The sequence below is a fragment of the Phyllosticta citribraziliensis genome (assembly GCF_038025025.1).
Source record: "Phyllosticta citribraziliensis strain CPC 17464 chromosome Unknown J3D65scaffold_7, whole genome shotgun sequence".
NCBI classification, from domain to species: Eukaryota; Fungi; Ascomycota; class Dothideomycetes; order Botryosphaeriales; family Phyllostictaceae; genus Phyllosticta; species Phyllosticta citribraziliensis.
The window spans coordinates 1,668,533-1,685,541 of NW_027117344.1; the positions used below are offsets into that span (position 1 = coordinate 1,668,533).

A 17,009-nucleotide genomic window follows, 5' to 3' on the forward strand; every position below is an offset into this window, starting at 1 on the left:
GAGAGGGAAAAGCAGAGAGCAGATGGAGCGTGGTGGTGCGGGAGAGGTCGTAGCGGCGGCGCGGGGCCCTTCATGTGAAGTGACGGCGCCCCACAGCAAGGGGCTAGGGTCGACTAGTGACGACGGGTGTGATGTGGTCGAGGCGGTGGCGAGGCTGCACTGGACTGGCTGGCGGGCTGGATGGACGAATGGCAGCCGGTGGAACGAGGGACGAGAGTGTCGAGACGGCAATTGATAGAGTTGGACCCCTCACCTTGATACTTCTGGCCCCGTTCCTTTTGCTAGAGTCGTTCTGGTTTAACTTGCCGGCAGCCGCCAGGAACAACCAACTGCCTGCGGTGCCCTAGGCAGAAACCCTGGTCCAGGCACGTGCCCACTGCCCACTGCCCACTGCCCTCTCAACCGAACAGTCCACTTCTGCCTCAGGCACGCACGCCGTCATCTCCTCGCCGTCGCCCACCTTCCACCCCATCACACCCACATCCATTCCTCCATCCTGCCGGTCTACTTCTCCAAGCTTCTCAAGCCGACATGCCCTGACGTCCACCTCCATCATCACGTGTAGCGCCACGCAGTACAACACCTGGGCTGCACCTGATCCTCCAACCACTTCCCGCGGAGTTGTAGATAAGCTCTCCACCTGATGCGAGCCGCCGCACTACCTAGATATCATGGCCTCGATAGCATCCTCTCTGCTCGCATGTACTAACCGTCCTACCTTTGCGCAAAATGGCACAGCATGGGGGCCATGCGCCAGTCGACGAACGCTCCCACCTGCTTTCCCCCACCGCCCACAATCGCTCCGAGGACGACATCCGCCATTATGAGCCATCCGAATCCCTTGCCAGCTCTGCTGTGACCAAGGAGGAGCAGCAATTGATGTCGTCGAGCCCTGTCGGCGAGCGTCTGCCTTACAATGACTACACCACGATTGACTGGCTCCACGATTTGGTACCCCTTGCGCTCGAGTGCCCAAATCCAAAAATTGACGTGAAACCAGGTCAAAGAGTCTTATCGCTATCGCAGGCTTCACTCCCACAAGGGTCTGCGATATGCCGTCGCCGCAGCTTTTGACTCCTGTTCCGGCTGGATTGCTGCCGCCATCATCGGCACGCTGACTGCTTGTGCCGCATTTGTTGTCGATGTGGCAGAAGCTACCGTGTCCGACTGGAAGCTCGGTTATTGCACCAGGAACCCACTCCTGACCAAGGAAAACTGCTGCAACAACCAGACACGTCTCTTGGACGCTCCCTTGGTCCCAGACCCATGCCCCGATTTCAGACCATGGTCCACCGGCTACTGGACGTCGTTCGCCACTTATGCGGCATGGGCACTCGCCTTTGGAATCGTCAGTTCCAGCGCTACGATGCTCACGCGGCGCTCGCTCCCCGCCGTGACAGAGGACAGGACCGATAGCTACGACTCTAAGCCTGCAGCGGCTGGAAAAGTAATGTACATGGCCGCCGGTAGTGGCATCCCAGAAATCAAGACCATTCTCTCTGGATTTGTGATTCCAAACTTTCTCGATCTCAAAGTTCTTATCGTCAAGGGCTTCGGTGCCATCTTCGCCGTCGCCACAGGCATGTGCTTAGGCAAGGAAGGCCCCTTTGTGCACATGTCGACCTGTGTTGGGTACCTGGTTGCCATGTGGTTCCCCAAGTACAGGGACAACGGCCGCAAGCTCCGTGAGATGCTGTCTGCCGCATGCGCATCTGGCCTCAGCGTAGCCTTTGGAGCTCCTATTGGCGGCGTCCTCTTTAGCTACGAGGAAATAAGCACCTACTTCCCTCGCAAGGTGCTGCTGCGCGCCTTTCTCTGCTCCCTCGTTGCCGCCGTCGTCCTCAAGGCCCTGAATCCCACCGGCACCGGAAAGCTCGTTCTCTTTGAGACCAACTACGGCACCTCGTACCATGCCAGCCACTACGTCGTTTTTGTCATTCTTGGAATTGCCGGTGGCCTGTTTGGCGGTATATTCTGCAAAGCAAACTTTGCCTGGTCCAAGTGGTTTCGAAGTTTTCCAATCATCAAAAGAAATCCGGTCTTTGAAGTCTCTCTCGTCGTTGTCATTACGACCCTTTTGCAATATCCCAACCCCTTGATCCGGCAACCAGGCGACATTGTCATAAAGGATCTCCTTGTCGACTGCCGCAACGAGCGATCCGCAGGGACTTTTGTCTGCACTCACGAAGCTCGCGATGATGGACGCGCGAGCTACCTTGGATGGCTCCTGTACGGTACCATTGTCAAACTCGTCCTGACCATCATCACGTTTGGAGCAAAGGTCCCTAGTGGTGTCATTATTCCAGCACTGGACGCCGGCGCACTCTTTGGCCGATTGATAGGGCAAACGATCTCTACCACGTCGCCAGGTATCTTCGCCATGGTTGGCGCCGCCGCCTTCCTCGCAGGTGTCAGCCGAATGACCATTTCTCTTTGCGTTATCATGTTTGAGGCAAGTCCCCCTCTTCCTTTTCTTTGTTAAACACCAAGTTCCTCCTGCTACTGTGGGTGTGGAAAGAAATGAAACACCCTTGATCTGGCTGTGGCAATAAACGACTGCTTCCTAAGCGCAACTATGGTGGGCGTGAATGCTACCAAAGTGCAAGCATAGTAGGATGCATACATACTGCCAGGAGATCTCATTTCTTCGACATGCACTGTGCTACTAGTACCACCATGGCATCGAGATTTATCTGACAACCATGCGCCTTCAGCTCACTGGCGAGCTCGAGTACACCGTCCCGCACATGATAGCCATCCTCGTCGCCAAATGGACTGCCGACGCCATCAGCGCCGAAAGCGTGTACGACGTGGCTCAAACCGTACTCGGCCATCCTTTTCTCGACACTGACCACGCGCTCAAACTGGTCCAGAAGGGCGACTTTCAGCATTGTAGGCGCGGCTCGTACGCCTCAACCTCAAATTCAACCCTGACCGCCACGGCTGGTGGCAGCGATCTCGAAGAGCAGCAGTGTCAAGCAGAAGAAGAAGAGGAAGCACGCCAGAACCAACATCCCAGCGCCGCGCTCCTCCTGCCTCCGCCCGCCACTATGGCCGCCATCACGGTGCGCGTTCCACCCTCGCACCTGGTTCCGCGCGGCGTGTTGGTGCAAAAGCTGGGCCAGCTGCGTGAGCGGGGACTCATGGACGCAGGGCTGGTCCTCGTGCACGAGGCCTCGGGCGTGTTAGCTGGATATATTACGCAGACGGAGCTCGAGTGGGCGCTGGTAGGGCTGCCTGCTATTGAAGACGGCGGAGGAGGAGGAGGACAAGGAAGAAGAGGCGACAATTCCGGAGCACAAGCGCAAGCAGAAGGACAAGAAGAACCAGAAATCATGGTGCGCGTGCTCAACTCCCCCAGTGGCCCCCCTCCCCCTCCAAAGACCAAAATCATCGACATGTCTCCGCTCGTCGACCGCACGCCGCTGACCCTCTCGGCCGCGGCGCCGCTCGAGTACGCCGTCGAGCTGTTCGGCAAGCTGGGTCTGCGCTACTTATGCCTCGTCGACACGCAGGATGCGAGCGGGCGCCTTGTTGGCGTTGTCATCAAGAAGCGCATTTTGAGTCTTTTGGAGAGCGCGGGGAAGGTGTAGACTGTGGGGTGGAGGGCGTTGACATGCGGTGGGAGGGTCAGGTGAGAAAATCAGGCTTCCTCCTTTTTCAGCAGGTTTGGAATAAGATGAAGAAGAAGTCGACTAGGAAAGGCTGTTGAAATCGAGTTGAGCTGTTCGAGCGCGTCTCCAATGTGTCCATGATTAACGGAATTGTCATTTGCGCCGTGTCCGTCCACGAGCCTTGTCTATATGAGATTGTATGTATGTAGCGTCTATGTTCTAGGTGATGTATCGACCGATGCGGATGAACATGCCTTCCAATACTCCAACGCCTTTGCTACGAACCGAGAGAAGTGCTTGTGGTGATATTCTGGCTGCCACTTACCTATGTAATCTGTGACCCTGAGAAATCGAGGGAGTATGTTCGGGACATGTAGGCAGGAAAGGTATTCTCGAAGAAGAAATGGCGGTTAGGCGTAGGGATGAGGCGAGCCGCATGTTCGCCCGGCGTGGCGCTGCACGCCTTCGGTTTCGCAATCGATCACCTGATATCCAAATCCAAATCCAACTCTTTGCCGATTGCTTAGGCAAGGCTTCACACGACATCCTCGATGCCCACATCTTCGCCCCTGCGCCTCGCGAGGAAAACTCGTCCCGTCTCGTACACGCCCAGATACAGACCCAGGCCTATGAAGGTCCACACGCCACGCAGCGCTCCGCCGCGCCACAGGCCCCGCATGCCTTCTTGTGCAAGGATCTCGCGAATGATGGCCATGCTCTTGCTGCCACCGGCGCGCGGTCGGACTTGAGTCTTCTTGTTGCCCAGTGCGTCGACCAGGCCATTCCCGTTGCCATTGCTTGGCTTAGGGTTGGAGGAGCTTGACGACGCCTCGCCGTCCGCCGCCGCGAGCATTATGCGCGTCTTGAGCACGTCAATGGGCGTCGTGAGGACGGCAGCGACGCTGCCCGCCGAGCCCGCGCTCACGGCCGTCACCAAGCCGCTCTCGAGCAGCGTGCCCGTCTTCGTCCCGTCGCGCTCGCGGCGCGCCCAGATGGCCTGCTTCATGCGCTCGAACAGCGGGAACTGGATGGCCGTGTGGGGCAGGTTGCGGCCGGCCAGGGCGCCGTAGCCGCGCCAGAGGGCGAGCGGGTTGTGGCGGAACTTGCGCAGCGTCTGGACGGTGGGGGAGACGGACGAGGCCGTGGCGGCCGACGTGTTGACCATTTGCGCGTTTTGCTTGATGACTTCGGCCGGGGTGAGGATGGCGCAGGAGACGAGCTCGCCGACGGACGACGCCGCGGCGTGGATGAGGGGGTCGGGCAGCGAGCCATGGGGGAGCGAATGGGCGTGCGTGTTCAGAAAGGCCTTGACGCCTTCGTATGTGGTGAAGAATGCTCCTGCTGGGATCAAGTTAGGCCATTGGACGTGGCGACGGTGCAGTGGTGGAGAGATTTTGGCAGACGCCGACGGGTGATGAGGTCATAGGTTTGTGGAGGGTGGTGGGGCAGTGTATACAGGAGGGTAGCGTGGCAATTATGACACTGCCGACTCCTTGATAGGCGCCGCGGAAGAGAGCGCGGCGGTTGACGGTGTTTGTCGCGGCATTGTAGAACAGGCGCGAGAAGTCGGGGGACTGCCAGCGCGTCTTGAGGGTGTCGAGCGGGTAGACGAGCAGGTCAACGGTGAAAGCTGCAAATGCGCCGGCCTGCAAGGGGTGGTGGTCAGGGTGGGGAATTGAGCGGGCGGGGAAGAGAGTCTCACCAGGAGAATGTCGGTGTGCGTGTTGCCGGACATGGAGGACCTGGCTGGCTCTTATTCGAGCTCGAGCAGGGCAAGTGGTTTAATTTTTTGGAGGAGACGAGGGGCGATGGTCGATTATCTGATGTTGAATGAAGGATGGATTGATTATCTTCGAGGGAGATAAGATTGATACGAGATGCCCCGATTGTGATGACTCACGTGGTCGGCCACAGCTGAAGGGAGGTGATCGGATGCGAGCCGAGGGCTGCAGCGATGGCAGCTCAGCTTCTGGCAGGTTCGGCGTCGATCTGACAGGTTACATAGTTTGTGTGAGTAAAACGGGCGTCGCAAAAGACAGAGGATGCTTGTCGATGAGGCAGCCCACGACCGAGCAGCAAACCACACATTAGATCATAGTTGCAACATCACGTGGGCGACGTCATTGGTTCACCGGACGTCAGGTCCTCCTCCCGACGGCTCAGGCTCCGGAAGCTATGAAACGTCGATGAGAGCAAAAGGCCATCGACAGCCTCAGGTTTTCCCGTCGCGTTTGCCTGTGCTGTTTCAAAGCCACGACTTGAGCCAGTGCGTCTGGGGAACTTGTCAGATCAGAAGCCGTCCCGCGGCTCCAGCGCGCGAATCAGTCGTGACTGGACTTCACTTCCAGTGGTTCCTTCGGCAATCCCCCGCCGGTACATCACGAGAAGAATCAGAAACGGCGCTCTAAACCGGTCGGGGACATTCGTGCTGCGGCCACCAGCATACCTCAGACTATGGAATTATCTATTGGCCTCTGGCATGTGGCAAGGCCGAGGCGACGTCACTGCACAGCAGAGCGACCCCACCAGTACCTGCGAGGTGCCGTGTCTGTACAGTAGAGACGACTGACTGACTGACTGACTGACTGACTGATCTTGTGCTGCCACAGCCTTCGTGCCGCCGCTTGTGCGTGCTTACCTGCTTCCTCCCTGACAAGCCTCGCGCGCCTAAGAACCACGTCCACCTCTCTCGCTCTCCCATCCCATCATCCCCCCATCCGCTCCGCTCGGCCATCGCATCCCAACCCCAGCCCAACCCAACCAGCAAGGCCAACTCGCAACATCCCAGACCCAGCACGCTGTAGGGCCCCTACCAGCCAGCCAGCCCATCAGCGACCCCGTTAAAACCACTGCAGCCGCACGCCCGTCGCTGCCTGCCGTCAACTCCAGCCCCTCTTTCGGCCTCCTCGTTGCTTCGTTCGACTCACCCTACGTCAACCCCATCCACTTCACCTGCATACCTGGTAAGATCACTCCTCTCCTGCCATCGACCATTACCTGTCCGTTCGACCCTGACTCGCCCGCCTTCAGCCACGACCCTATTCTACCTGGATCCCGTCTCCTGTTTCACCGCAAACCCAACCTTGGCGCTTCTCTCGGTGCTTGACTTTGCCCACCGCTCACCTCCACGAGTGTTGTCAAGTCAACGCAATGTCCGAGTATCGCTTCGACGAGGGCTTGCGCCGTGCGCGCACCACCCGCACTAGAGAGCCCGAGTATGTTGAAGAAACCTACGTTCAGCGCGGAAACGCCCCTGCCCAGCGTGAGCTCGTCTACAGAGGCCCACGCGATGACAGCATCGAAGACATTCCGCGCGACTTCCCCCCGCCAGGCGCTGAGTACCGCAGGACCAAAGTGCGCGAAAACTACGGCCCGCCCATCAGACGCGCCCGCTCCGTCGGTCGCCGCGACTATTACGACGACGAGTACAACGACGACTACTACCCTCCTCGTGGCCGCCCCCACCGCGAAGACGCTTATTACTCTGACGAGTATGATCGCCCCCCGCGTCGGGAGCGTCGCAAGTCTCGCGTCGAGGGCTTCCTCGAAGACGCCGGCCTGGGAGGTATCGTTGGCACCGTCCTTGGCAAATCCCGCAGCAAGAGCAGAGATCGCAGCCGCGGTCGCGAGGACAGGTACGACCACCGTGATCGCTACGACAGCCGGAGCCGCAGCCGCGGTCGTCACGGCAAGTCTGAGCGCAAGTGGCAGCAAGCCGCTCAAGCAGCTCTGGTCGCCGGTGCAGTCGAGGCATTCCGCAGCCGCAAGGACCCAGGACCGTGGACCGGCGAAAAGGGTACCCGCATCGCAACCGCGGCCCTAGGTGCTGCTGGTATTGATGGTTTGGTTGACCGAGACCCCAACCGCAAAAGCAAACGCCACACGGCTGAGGCCGTCATTGGTGGTCTTGTCGCCAACCGCCTTGCCAACGGTCCTAGAGACCGCTCGGGCTCCCGTGGCCGTTCCCGTTCCAGGTCCATGTCGCGCGCTGCGTCCTTGTTTGGCCGTAGCCGATCTCGTGGTCGTTCCATCGGAGGTCAAGAGGGCGGAGGAGGAGGTGCCATCAAGAACCTCGCGGGTGCGGGCGCCATCGCTGCCGCTGGCAAAGCAATTTACGACCGCGTGCGCTCCAAGTCACGAGGGCGTCGTCGATCAGGAAGCTCTTCGAGTGAAGACAGCTACGTGCCCTCGCGCGGTCGTCGCTACGGTCGGTCTCGAGACGGCGGCCCAGCCGACTATTCTGGCCCGGCTAACGGCCCACATCTGCGCAGCAGCAGCATGAGCTCCGAGTCGACTACAGACATGGAAAACCAGCGGAAGAAAATGCGAGGTAAGGAACTCCTCACGGCAGGCCTCGCCACGGTAGCCACCATCCACGCCGCACACGGGGTGTATTCATCGATGGTCGCATCGGAGAACCGACGCAAGCTCGTATCCGAGGGTGAAATGTCGCCCGAAGAGGCGCGCAAGCGCAAGAGTAAAAATATGTTGCAGGATGCGGCGGCGGTGGGTATCGCGGCGCTGGGAATCAAGTCGGCATTCAGCGAGTGGAAGGAGATGAACGAGCAGCGGCATCTGGTGCACGATCTCGAGACTAAGCGGCGCAAGAAGCGCAAGGCTCGTGAGCGTGCGGCCCAACAACAACGCGAACAACAAATCCAGAATCAGCGTCTCCTACTCAGTAATGGCTCTGCTAACCCGTCTGGCCCGACAGCTCCGCCCGCTGGCTACGGCTATGGCGCGCCGACGTACGCAGACGCAAACCCCTACTCGGCCGGTAACCTGCCGCCCCCACCCATGGGCGCCAGATACTAAGCCGAACCACCCCCGTTCACGGTTGGCGACCTGCTAGCCTGATGCACTTTGTTTTGCTTCATTTTTTTCTTCTTCGTTTTGACTTGCAGGTTCGATTCGAGATTTCCTTTTTCCATTTCCTTGCTGTCTATTGGTCGACCGATGACGCCAGACGAGCGAGCGAACGAACGACAATTCGACCGACCTATTTTTGACGACGAAACGATCCACTGGGAGGATTATGGAAAGCAACAAGAAGGGATTGCCACAAGGGGCAAACGGGACGGGGGTGAAATGAGCGACGATCGGGATGGATCAACAAGACCAACTTTTGCTTTTGGGGGTCTCTTTTGCGACATCATTGACGAGTCTCCTTTTGCCTCTTCTCCTTCTTCTTTTTGCTTGTTTGGGTCACACTACAGTTTATACCACACCTATTGCGCACACACACGATCATCATGACCAATGGCTTTGACCACCACCAACACCTTTTCCCCCTTTCCTCCTTTCCATCACACGACACGACACTTTTGAATTCCACCACCCCATTTCAGCACAGCACCTGCACGACGACGGATGGTCACCCAGTCAGTGGCGGGCGTCGGGATCTTTTTTGGCCTTGGTTTCTTGCTGCTCTCCATGCGCTGCTCAACTCTGGTTTGGACGGAATCTCTTTTTTTACACACCCCCAAACAAGCTCTCTTTTTTCCCTTCACTCTTCATAGCTGCTACCAATCAGAACTCAACCAAACCCCAACCAAAAAGATAGAGATCGAGGACCATGGATTTTCTTGGAAAGTGGGCTACTCGTCTCCCTCCTCCTGTCAACTCGTGTGGCTCTTTTTCTTCGTGCGCTCGCTTTGTTGCATACAAGCCTTTGGGATCTTTACGTTCGTTTTCCTCGAAGGGCGTATGAATGACGGTGGTGCTGCTGCCAGCCAGTGGGCTTCGTGTGCTGGACTGCGGTGGTAAACGGACGCTCTCTTTCACACACACACACAGGTCTATTGCGAGGCCGTTGGCCTGTTGGCTGCGTGGCTGGTTGCTTCTCTGACTCAGAAATGCGCGGACTGAGTCGAGAGCGAAACGGTGTGCGGAAGTAGACATTGTTTGGAGCTGTGGGCGTCTGAACGGGAGAAAGACCGTTTGCGGCGCGAGAGATGAGCAGCGGAAAGAGCGAGATGAGAGGCGCGGATGGGTTCTGTGATGTTGAACGGCGGAGCGTGCGGCGGCGGCAGAGTTGGATGCCGTGACTTGAGGTTTCAGGATTGGTGGGTAGATGAAGAGTCTATAAGGGACTGACTGCCCTGCGGTTTGCTTGCTGGCGAGGCATGGCGTACGTAGAAAGAGGAACGAAGCTTCGCTACATGGTACATGTATGTCTCCATCCAACCGTCTCACCCAAAAGAGTAAAATCCTACGTCGCTCACCAACACCACCACCACCACCACCCACCACCACCACTTCTCCAACAACCAAAAAGAAACACATCTCGCTCCTTCTTCTTCTGCCTCTTCCATCGCCGAGACTCGAACTCGGGTCTCCAGATGTAACAGGCCGGTCCTCCGGTTAAAGAAAAGCGGCCATCCATCCATCCATCCTAGGTAGGAGGTCCACAGGGTCCAGGTAAATCCAGGTCCGCGAGCGTCCGTCCAGGGGGGGTTGGTGTGCGGTCTGGCGTGCTTCCAACTGCACCACGATGGATTTAGCGGTGGTATTGTTGTTGTTGTTGCAGGACCGGCGGGGTTTATGTGGTTGTATTTGTCCAGTTTGGTGTGGGGTGTGTTGGAGGAGGAGGAGGAGCGCTGCGCTGACGTGACTGCCCGCAGTGAACCGTGAGGTGGTGGAGTATGAAGAGCACAGGCAGAAAATAAACGAGTTGAGAGAGCGGAGTGAGGACCTTGGATGGCCAGGGACAAGCATGTGTGACTAGTCGAAGGAGGTTATATTGGAATCTGCGCTAGACGCATAGGATGAAGAAAGCTAGAGGTCGCCAACCTCCAAGTCGTGATGCAATCCTTGATCCCGCAAAGAGCTCCCATTTCATCATCCAAAGGCCCCCATGGGCCTTCCAAGAGGTCAGCCATTGAACAGCCTCCCAGTCTTCCACGACATCTAACAGATACGATGCTCCGGCCTCCTCCACGGCACGCCCAGAATCTCGAAGATCTTCTTCTCATCCGCTCCCTCAACCAACTCTCCCTCGGTCAGCTTCTCACGGCTGCGACCCCTCATGACGTTTTTGTAGAGTCCGCGCTGGTTCAGGCGCATGCCCTTGCGGCTCGCCAGGAGGCGGATGGAGCGGTTGAAGATGTCGTTGCCCGTGAAGTAGATCAGCGCAGCGCCTAGCTCGGTGTGTGGGACGAGTAGCAGATCGATGCGGCGCCACGGGCCCTCTGGGAGCTCCTCGATCTCTCCTGAGATTATCTCCGCGTGCTTGGTCGTGATGTACGCGCTGCCAGGCAAGGCGCACGCGCCGTGCCACTTGGATCCCGTCTCGCTGCGCGACGCCGCTGCCAACGCTACCTTGAGGTATCCGGCGTGCATGAGCTGTGGAACAAGCTCGTCCAGGACAACGGCGTGCAAGCGTGCTAGCGGAGCGTTAGGGTGCGAGACGAGCATGTCAATGTCGCCGCATGAAGCGGAGCCGCGACGGTACGACCCGCCAACCGTGACGGTGAAGCCTGGGTCGATTCTGTGGAGTGCAGCCGTGACAAGCGCGGCGTGTTGCGTGACTTCGTCCCGTGGAATGCGTGTGTTGAAGTCTTGATAGTGGTCAATGCCGACTTGCTGTGCTGGTGTCAAGGGCACGTTATTGGCGCGCAGATCGTTGAGAGTCTTGAAGCCACGCATCACCCACTTGGATGCCTGGGAGACGCCTACCCCGTAGATCTGCATGAAAGTCTGCATTGCGGCGTCCATGGGGTCGACCAGAGTAGCGTCGTAGCGGCGAAGCCGATTCGTCCAGACAATCTCTTCGATTTTAGTCGCAAGCCGCTCGCCGATGAATGGGAGTTCAAATGCTTCCTCTTTAGACATAACCTTCTGGTCTTGTTTCTTGAGGGTACTGACGGCTCTGCGGTATGCGCGACACCGCCACTCGTCTCCAACGCGGTCGTAGTAATGGCCCATTTCAGTGAGGATTTCGATTGTTCTAGCGTTGGGGTTTTCTCTGTCGCCTTTGCCATCATTCTTCTTCATGCACTGCCAGGTCTCCTTCTGCTTGCTTGCAGACGAGTACTTTTTGGCCCTCTTTTTGCGCGGTTGGTCTTCTGCATCGGTGCCTTCATCCTCGCTCGGCACAGTCGATATCTCTTCATCCTCAGAGTCAAGAGGCTATGGATCGAGTCAGTATACTGTCGTTTATGACGAAGGACCAAGGTCAGAGCGGAATCAAATCAAAACTTCAACTGAACGCAACATGGAAGCTCATCCAGCAATGGAACCTACGAGATGCGCCGTTTTCTTCGCCTCGGCAATGATTTTATCGAGAAGATCATCGCTCTTTGGACGATGTTGAATGGTGTCAGAATCCTGAGATGATTCAGAGGGCTGCTTATTGAAATCAGCGCTGTCGAGTATCGCTCGGACGTCGATGACGTCCTTCGTGTTTCCTAAGCTGCCTTCCTCCTGCGACTGTGTATTTGGTTCGCGGGCCATCATGTCCTGCTTGGACGGCTTCAACTGGAGTGACTGCGATGACTGGATGCTTGATGGCTCCCCCGAGATAACCGCAGCTTTGGGGTTGGGATTATAGCCGGTGACACGGTACTGAGGCGAATCTGCGTCAGTCAAAGACTTGTATATGATGCAGTCAGAAGGCCAGCTTTCCGACACAACTTTGGCTCCTTGGGGAAAATGTTCCGGAAAGGAGTGTTTCTTGAGCCAGTCCTTCATCTTGTCAAATTGAAAGTTCTTGTCGACAATGACGTGAGAGATGTATGGGCACCATTCCACGACCCAGGTTGCGCCATATTCGAGAGTCTTAGTAATCCTCATGCGGCGACCAGCATGCGCGTCATTGTTTGGGAAAAAGAAGAAGACCAGGTCCTTGAAGATGCGCTGATCTTCGGGCACGAGGCTAATTTTGGCGTCACGCATCTTTGCGCCACGGCCTCGCGGTAGCTTTGCAAACGAAGTAAGAGGCGGGTCAGCGGATGCTTTGGTATCCTCATGCTGATGAAGTTCTGCTCCAGGCATTTCTTCTGCAAAAGAAATCTTGTTGTCAGAGGTGTTGGTGCGGTCAAGATCAGTGGACAAGGTGTAGCTTTGGCGAGATGTTGTGTTACGAGAAGATGAAGGGCGGGTCAAAGAAGAAGATGCAATGTTGTCTCCCAAGGATTGATGTGACTGATGATGATGACCGTTAAAGGTCGAGTTTGTGCGTCCCAAAGAAACATTCCAGCCCTCGTTAATGTCGACGTCGTCTTCATCGTCTTGGTCCATGGCGAAAATGGCGTTGAACAAGCGCTCTTTCCTCCGGAGAGAATCGCTTTGGTCCATGGTGTTGGGCTGCGATCATGACGAAGGCAGCAGCGGGGTGCACGAGAGACAAGAGAAAAAGCGAGATGGGTTAGGTTGCCCTGAGGTGGTAAGCAGAGGCAGCAACCGCAGTCCAAGACATGGCGGAAGCTGCCCCGCCGGTTCGCCAGGCTGGGCACTAGCCACTCACCCGGCTCCAAGCAGCACACTCAACCACCGTTTTCCGTGGCGCAGTCTCTTACTCATAACGTCTCTCAAAATACATTCATGATACAATTATCGTTGTCTACTGCCATCTTGTGCCCATCCCAAATCTCTACCATCATTAAACCGACAGCGCTAAGGTAACAAACAAGAGACAACCAGGAAAATTATAAGATCATAAACGCTCAAACTGCCACTCCAGCGCCTTACGCAGGACAAAAACCGCTAAACAGCAAAAGGGGAGATGGACGCTTCAAGAAGACCGATCTTTCCTCTTGGCCGCTCTCATTGGCAAAACAGTGCCTTCTCTTCCAAAAGGCCGACCTACTTCCATCACAAGCATTCTGACGAAATCTCTCGAAATCCAGTAGCTACTGTGCGCTCCCAGCATCGTCAGATACTGAATCTCGAGCGGGCCGCCGCCGTACTTGAGGAACCAGTCAATCTGTCCGTTGTCGTTGAGCGCATAAGCGCGTTCTTCGGCAATCTCTTCGCGGCTAAAGTTGTGCGTCTCCAGCTCCACGTTGGACGGCAGCCGTGGCATGCTAGCGCGAAATGGCACGACTGATGAATCTCCTCCTCCGAGAGGATTGCGGAAGGGATTCGACAGATTCAGCCAGGACGTGGCTGCGCTAGGTACAAAAGCTGGCTTAAGGGTCGCGGCGTAGTCGGCATCGACGGTGGCGTTCAGTCGATATGCCACCGGATCGTAGGGGTTGACGACGTTATAAATATTATCAACTGCTATGCAGCCATACGTGTCTTTTTCGCCAGCAACGCCAGGGCTGAATTGATGTGGACCGCCCGGCTTCTTCCGGTCGTGCCTTGGTCTGAGAGCTCCTTTCTTCAGCAGCAGGAAAAATCCAGCTGGACTGCCACAAAGGAACAGGTCGGTCGTGTCGAAAAGGAACTGATTCTTGGGGAGATCTTCCTCGGGAGTCTTTGGATCACCAAAGGCTTTGTCGACATGAGTAGGTTGGTGACTAAGAATGTCCAGGGCCATGACGCTTCCCAGAGAATGGGCCAGGATATGCACACGTCCCCATTCCGCGAATCCTGGATTATTCTTGCACCACAGTCGGTAGATCCGGTTCGCTTCTCCTATGCAAGCAGCAATCATCTTTGAGTGATGCTCCACAGACAAGTAGTAGGGAATGTCCAGCATGACGTCGCTTATTATATTCCGTACGGATGGCAAGGTATCCGGCGTAATGTCCTTGAGCTTAAACGGGTTGAGAGCTGGGTCCTCGACATCATCATCGCGATAGCCTCCGTCTTCGAACGAGAGGCTGAGCCGCCAATTGACCTAGATCGAGTTAGTCTGGTGACGCATCCAAGTGCAGCAAACTTACCGGAAGCACCATGATTCCTCCAATATCCTTCCTCAGGTTTCCTCTCACACCATCACTGCCTAGCTCCACATTGACTTCTCTGCGAAAGGCATTAATGGCATGCGTGAAGTGAAAGCTTTCGATGCGCTCAGAAAGCTTTTGACCGATGCCATGGATTACGAGAACGAGATCAGTCACCACTGGGCGGTCCGAGTGAGAGAGAGCAGAGTCGAGCTTCATTCGCCGACCAGGATGAACACCGCCCATGGAGCTGGATACGCCCTCTCTGGCCTTTTCGAATTTGGCCCCTTTTTTCGGTGGATAGATCCTGTCCCAGATTTCTTGATCAAAGCCTCGAACAACCTGAATGCCAATTTTGCGACCTTTGCGGATGTAGTTCGCTAGCGGACGTCGCCCGTAATACGCTGACGGTTGCAGGTTAGGCCGCAGAATGTACGCCTCCTTGCCGTCGGCATATATCACTTTGGAGTTCAAATAGAGTCTTTTTTGGCCATCTCTGCCGAAAAATCCGGAGCCAGATGCTTTGTTGTCCGCACCTTCTGAGCCATTGGAAATATCGATCATGTCTCGAGCGTGTTCAACTAGTTCGTCACGTTCTTTTTCCGGTGAATTGTCCGATTCTTCGCTAATGCTACAGTGTATTAGACTCAAAGATTGTGTAGAGGTTTTCCAGAGTGGTCAAGTTTTCACTTGGAGATACATGGGGCATCACAGGAAGCCAAGGCACATCGCACAAATCACTAACCTTGATAGGAGTTCACCCCGCGAGGTTCCCGGTCTACTTTCAGCCGGCTTCTTTTTTGGCTTCTCGGGCCAAAGGTTATGGGCGACTTTTACCTCCCCGATAGCTCCGACTTCAATGGCGCTGTTTAGTTCGTCACGCCATGTCTCCGTCCATGGCTGTAGGGAGATGTAGCCTGCTTCAAGTAAATTTGCAATATCGGTTTCCACAGGCAGCATTGTGTCCTTGTAGAACCATGTGCCACGCATCACAGGCGCTGCGTCGTTCAACGGGGACCAGTATATGGGTTCCATCCTAACGAATTAGCCAAAGTGGCGAAGAAAAATATGGGCGCACTTACTGCAGACTCGGCATGACAACTTCGTGGAGTCGAGAGATTCCCACGGGCACTTTGGCAGAGGGTCCAGCGGGCTTTTGCTTGACAGGCTTGCTTTTGCTCTCCCTCCTTGGATCGCTTCTGGGTGACCTACTCGGCGCAGTATCCCAATCATAGCTATCCGTGTGTGCATGGCTGAGCGGGCGAGGGACGTTCCTCCTGGACGGAGCTCTGACGAAAGGTGTACCGGTGGTCGACCCCTTGTCTATGAGCATTTCGAGGTCTGCGGGGTCTAATGTGCGCAGAGACGCCGACAGGGCTCCTTGGCTACCAAAGTCCCTGGTGTTGCCACCACTTCTGTCTTCGTAGGAGCCGTAACTTCGGGACGACTGACCGCCTCTGCCTGCATCGTCGCGTGCTCCGGGAACCGTAAAGCCCCTGCGCCTCGTTTCTGGGAACCCAGCGTCAGAGCCAGATTGTGACTCGGAACTAAGCCGTGACTGCTCCACAGCATTCTTTTCCCCGCCCTGTTCCTCGTTGTACTTCAACAGCTTTTTCCGCAGGCTCAACCATGCGGTCTCGAGCTGGTGGTTGTCGAATACCGAGAAGGCGCGTGGCGGTGCTTTGGACAGGTTGCCAGAGCCGGTGACTGGCGGTGGCAAGGGACTCAACGGGTCGTCGATGGCCAGCGGGCTGGTGTAGAAGAAGCGAGCTGTGATCGGGGGAGCGGGCTCCGGAGCGTGGAGGATTTCGCGGACATATTGGTTCTCAGGCCGGGCGAAAGTGGAAGCCCGTTGGGACTTCTTGTTTGGAGCAGACATGGCGGAAAGGCTACCTTGGATGGGAAGAGGCGGGTGTGGGGTGCAGCGGCGCGATCATGGGCCGCTGGTCATCCGGCATGGTTTTGGGAGAATTTGGGATGCATGGCAGCGAGAGGTGTGTAGAGAAACACGTAGAAAGCGGTTTGGCGGTGTTGATGGTGCGGGCAGAGTGACCGGGTCGTGCGGGTGAGCCGGGCTGTGACGACATGGTGCCCCAGGCAGTCCCGGGCCTCGGTGGCGCCAAGCAGAGCCCCTCCACCCTCTGCATTCCCGCTCCGCTCAACTGCATTCATTCCATTACATGTACGTACTCTTCTTCAGCCAGTCACGTCCGTCTCACTCTTCACGTTCCCAGCATCCCTCCTCCTTGCTCTCCATTTCCACATTCTCTGCGCTGCCGACCTACCTACGCGTCGCGTCACCCATCACATGCTCCTCCGGGTCCCCATGGCCACATGCCGTCGTCAAACCTAAAAATATCGCTTCGATCCCGTCCCAGCCACTGCTGCTCTAACGTTGCCATCTTCCTCTGATTTAGCCGCTTATGCGCATTGATGCGTCAATTGTTGGCGCCGAAAACCCACAACAGATTCAGCATTTCGATCATAGACGTACGACACCCCCCGAACGCCAGTCTCTGCGCTTCTTCTCGTCCCACTACCGTAAATTCCCCATCAAGACAAA

At 56.5% G+C, this 17,009-nt stretch overlaps 6 protein-coding genes and 1 non-coding gene across 7 annotated transcripts; 2 read left to right on the forward strand and 5 right to left on the reverse strand.

Moving 5' to 3' along the window:
- The first annotated feature begins 301 nt into the window (after nucleotides 1-301).
- On the forward strand, nucleotides 302-3,869 carry J3D65DRAFT_628072 (chloride channel-like protein 3). The gene is made up of 3 exons (XM_066800601.1): nucleotides 302-951; nucleotides 1,001-2,452; nucleotides 2,715-3,869. The coding sequence occupies exons 1-3, from the start codon at nucleotides 730-732 to the stop codon at nucleotides 3,591-3,593; spliced, it is 2,553 nt and encodes an 850-aa protein (XP_066654711.1). The 5' UTR covers nucleotides 302-729; the 3' UTR covers nucleotides 3,594-3,869.
- J3D65DRAFT_628075 (mitochondrial carrier protein) lies at nucleotides 3,750-5,656 on the reverse strand. The gene is made up of 3 exons (XM_066800602.1): nucleotides 5,317-5,656; nucleotides 5,071-5,260; nucleotides 3,750-4,955 (listed from the first exon to the last, which is right to left on the reverse strand). The coding sequence occupies exons 1-3, from the start codon at nucleotides 5,347-5,349 to the stop codon at nucleotides 4,150-4,152; spliced, it is 1,029 nt and encodes a 342-aa protein (XP_066654712.1). The 5' UTR covers nucleotides 5,350-5,656; the 3' UTR covers nucleotides 3,750-4,149.
- A 733-nt stretch (nucleotides 5,657-6,389) lies between these two features.
- Nucleotides 6,390-8,648, forward strand: J3D65DRAFT_411918 (uncharacterized protein). Its single transcript, XM_066796017.1, has 2 exons — nucleotides 6,390-6,577; nucleotides 6,645-8,648. The coding sequence occupies exon 2, from the start codon at nucleotides 6,765-6,767 to the stop codon at nucleotides 8,427-8,429; it is 1,665 nt and encodes a 554-aa protein (XP_066654713.1). The 5' UTR covers nucleotides 6,390-6,577; nucleotides 6,645-6,764; the 3' UTR covers nucleotides 8,430-8,648.
- A 12-nt stretch (nucleotides 8,649-8,660) lies between these two features.
- J3D65DRAFT_411792 (uncharacterized protein) lies at nucleotides 8,661-10,211 on the reverse strand. Its single transcript, XM_066796016.1, has 2 exons — nucleotides 9,040-10,211; nucleotides 8,661-8,788 (listed from the first exon to the last, which is right to left on the reverse strand). The coding sequence occupies exon 1, from the start codon at nucleotides 9,897-9,899 to the stop codon at nucleotides 9,144-9,146; it is 756 nt and encodes a 251-aa protein (XP_066654714.1). The 5' UTR covers nucleotides 9,900-10,211; the 3' UTR covers nucleotides 8,661-8,788; nucleotides 9,040-9,143.
- On the reverse strand, nucleotides 9,923-10,112 carry J3D65DRAFT_t87. Its single transcript has 2 exons — nucleotides 10,076-10,112; nucleotides 9,923-9,957 (listed from the first exon to the last, which is right to left on the reverse strand). It is a non-coding gene; the product is annotated as a tRNA-Cys (tRNA).
- J3D65DRAFT_628088 (uncharacterized protein) lies at nucleotides 10,149-12,987 on the reverse strand. Its single transcript, XM_066800603.1, has 2 exons — nucleotides 11,859-12,987; nucleotides 10,149-11,744 (listed from the first exon to the last, which is right to left on the reverse strand). The coding sequence occupies exons 1-2, from the start codon at nucleotides 12,909-12,911 to the stop codon at nucleotides 10,524-10,526; spliced, it is 2,274 nt and encodes a 757-aa protein (XP_066654715.1). The 5' UTR covers nucleotides 12,912-12,987; the 3' UTR covers nucleotides 10,149-10,523.
- A 360-nt stretch (nucleotides 12,988-13,347) lies between these two features.
- Nucleotides 13,348-16,325, reverse strand: J3D65DRAFT_554055 (DDHD domain-containing protein; the record flags this gene model as incomplete). The annotated part of the gene is made up of 4 exons (XM_066797164.1): nucleotides 13,348-14,400; nucleotides 14,447-15,092; nucleotides 15,192-15,482; nucleotides 15,529-16,325. The coding sequence occupies 4 exons, from the start codon at nucleotides 16,323-16,325 to the stop codon at nucleotides 13,348-13,350; spliced, it is 2,787 nt and encodes a 928-aa protein (XP_066654716.1).
- Nucleotides 16,326-17,009: the final 684 nt, after the last annotated feature.